The sequence below is a fragment of the Diadema antillarum genome, unplaced genomic scaffold (genome assembly GCF_040938485.1).
Source record: "Diadema antillarum isolate AM-2024a unplaced genomic scaffold, OU_Dant_1.0 seq00001370_RagTag, whole genome shotgun sequence".
Lineage (NCBI taxonomy): Eukaryota > Metazoa > Echinodermata > Echinoidea > Diadematoida > Diadematidae > Diadema > Diadema antillarum.
In genome coordinates this window covers 1,275,394-1,277,509 of record NW_027272131.1, presented here as the reverse complement: position 1 = coordinate 1,277,509, position 2,116 = coordinate 1,275,394, and the positions used below count along the sequence as shown (strand labels likewise).

The window sequence follows — 2,116 nt, the reverse complement described above, 5'->3', positions numbered from 1 at the left end:
TGCATTATGAATGGTCAAACTTCATATACACCAAAATGGCAACCAGGTTTGATAGCTTAATGATGTTTATCTGTCAAAGAAAATGGTCACTGCTTATTGAATTAGAACAAAACTTCATTGCAAAGATGCAGTTTCAATGTGAGATTACATCACAGAGAACAAAGCAAGATATGGGCGTGGCGGTTTACCAAATGTAAACCTCCCGGGTTTCTGTTTTTTCTGAATACAATGTACTTTACTTATGAACGTCTAAAAATAGATAAAAGGCAATGAGTATTTCATATTCGATTGTGCACTGCTACTAGTATCCATCGAATTTCTTTCGTCACTGTACTGCGTAATTGATGTGTCTGCCACCATTCCTCCGGGGTAATTACAGGCCAGCGATCCCGCTCGTCCTATTTCTGACGTGGTTGTGCTCATCTTTGTGCGTTTCCACGCGCAGAGGACGCGCATAAATGCGCGTTTGAATCGACGACTCGCGAATGCGTAGATCAGCGGGTTCAACGCGCTGTTGACGTAACCCAACCACGTGACAAAGGCAATGAGAATGGGATGAAAATAGCATGACGTACAGACGGGCGCCGTGACATTGACGATAAAAAATGGCAGCCAACAGATGATAAAGACGCCCATGACAATTCCCAGCGTGCGCGCTGCTTTGTGTTCTCGAGAAAGGCGCGACATGAATTTCTTTCCCGGAGCACCATTCTTGCGATGGACAGCGCCTTTTACTCCTTGTTGAGAAAATGAGTTAGAATTTGTTCCTGTTCGCTTTTGCAAAGTTCCATCGACGCTACGGATGGTGCCCCCCTGATGAACGCGCATGGCCATTCCGTTCCCGTGGCCATTAGAACACTTCATGAGCTTTGTTCCCGTACGCAATGCGCGCACCTGGCCCACCGCTGTTCGATAAATTTTTAGGTACATGAATACCATGATAACGGATGGTATGTAGAAAGAAACGCATGATGAAGTGATTAGGTATACTGTATTTGAGGGAAAGATGCATTCCATTGGAGGGTGAGGGGGTTCAATGGCTCGCCACCACAGAATACAGGGAAAGGAGATTGCTGCCGAGCATATCCAGGCGACGCCTATCAGAAATACAGCCGTGCGCTTCGTCATGCGCGTAGGGTAACTCATTGGATGTGTGATGGCCCAGTAGCGATCGCACGCTATCATGCACAGATTCAAAATGGAGGCGGTACAGCCGAGGATGTCGAACGCGTGCCACAGGTCGCACCAGACCGACCCAAACGGCCAGTAGCCTCTCGTGATTTCCGCGTGAATCGAGAACGGTAGCACCACGGCTCCGATCAGGAAATCGGCGCAGGCGAGAGAGACGATGAAGAGATTCGTGACGGTTCGCAAGTGACGTTCTCGATAGACAACCAGAACGACGAGGGTATTTCCGAATATGATCATCACAGCGAGGAAACTGGCGAGCAATCCGACTAAGATACTGCGCAACAACTCGTCATCGAACGATTCTTCCTCGGGAAATGTGGTGTGGTCGGATATATTTGCAGATGACATTTCTGCGACGTCGTACGTGGATGACGACAGGCTCGACAGGGGCAAATATGTCGTACTCGAGTCCACAATAACGTCTGTCCCGATATCAACCGTCATCGTAAGGTACTGTTGTGAAGATGAAGACTCGACCTCCTCGACTGTCACTGACTCGTAGGATTGTCCCAGCGTGGTGGTCTCCGACTCCATACCCGACTCGGTCGGGCTCCGTGGACTCAGGGACACTGATACCTCAGTCAAAATATCAGTACCAATGAAGGTTGCCATACTTGAGAATTTCAGTCTAGCGGTAGTGTCCGCGTAGTCAATTAGGGCAGCATCGCTACCCCAGAGTAAATGTGGTCAGAACCAAACGAAGATCCTCGCCTAATCTGTTGAGAAAAAAATGACACAAACGTGACGTAATTATCTGACGTGTAATACGTTTTATTTCGCCGTACATAGTGAAGCATCGTCCTACAGAGTTAGCTACTTGCGAAGTTACCTCACCTCGCAATACGTTCTGACAACTTTCGCTATCGATACAGAAGATTGATCTAGGAATGGGGTGACAATTGCATTGCGGCGTCATGGTACAATG

At 47.9% G+C, this 2,116-nt stretch overlaps 1 protein-coding gene across 1 annotated transcript; it reads right to left on the bottom strand.

Moving 5' to 3' along the window:
- Positions 1 to 249: 249 nt before the first annotated feature.
- Positions 250 to 1,803, bottom strand: LOC139708723 (dopamine receptor 2-like). Its single transcript, XM_071620657.1, has one exon. It carries the CDS (start codon positions 1,801 to 1,803, stop codon positions 250 to 252), a length of 1,554 nt encoding a protein of 517 aa, XP_071476758.1.
- Positions 1,804 to 2,116: the final 313 nt, after the last annotated feature.

Excerpts from the sequence above, each read along its gene's own strand:
- LOC139708723 (XM_071620657.1), bottom strand. The coding sequence starts at position 1,803 with ATGGCAACCTTCATTGGTACTGATATTTTGACTGAGGTATCAGTGTCC.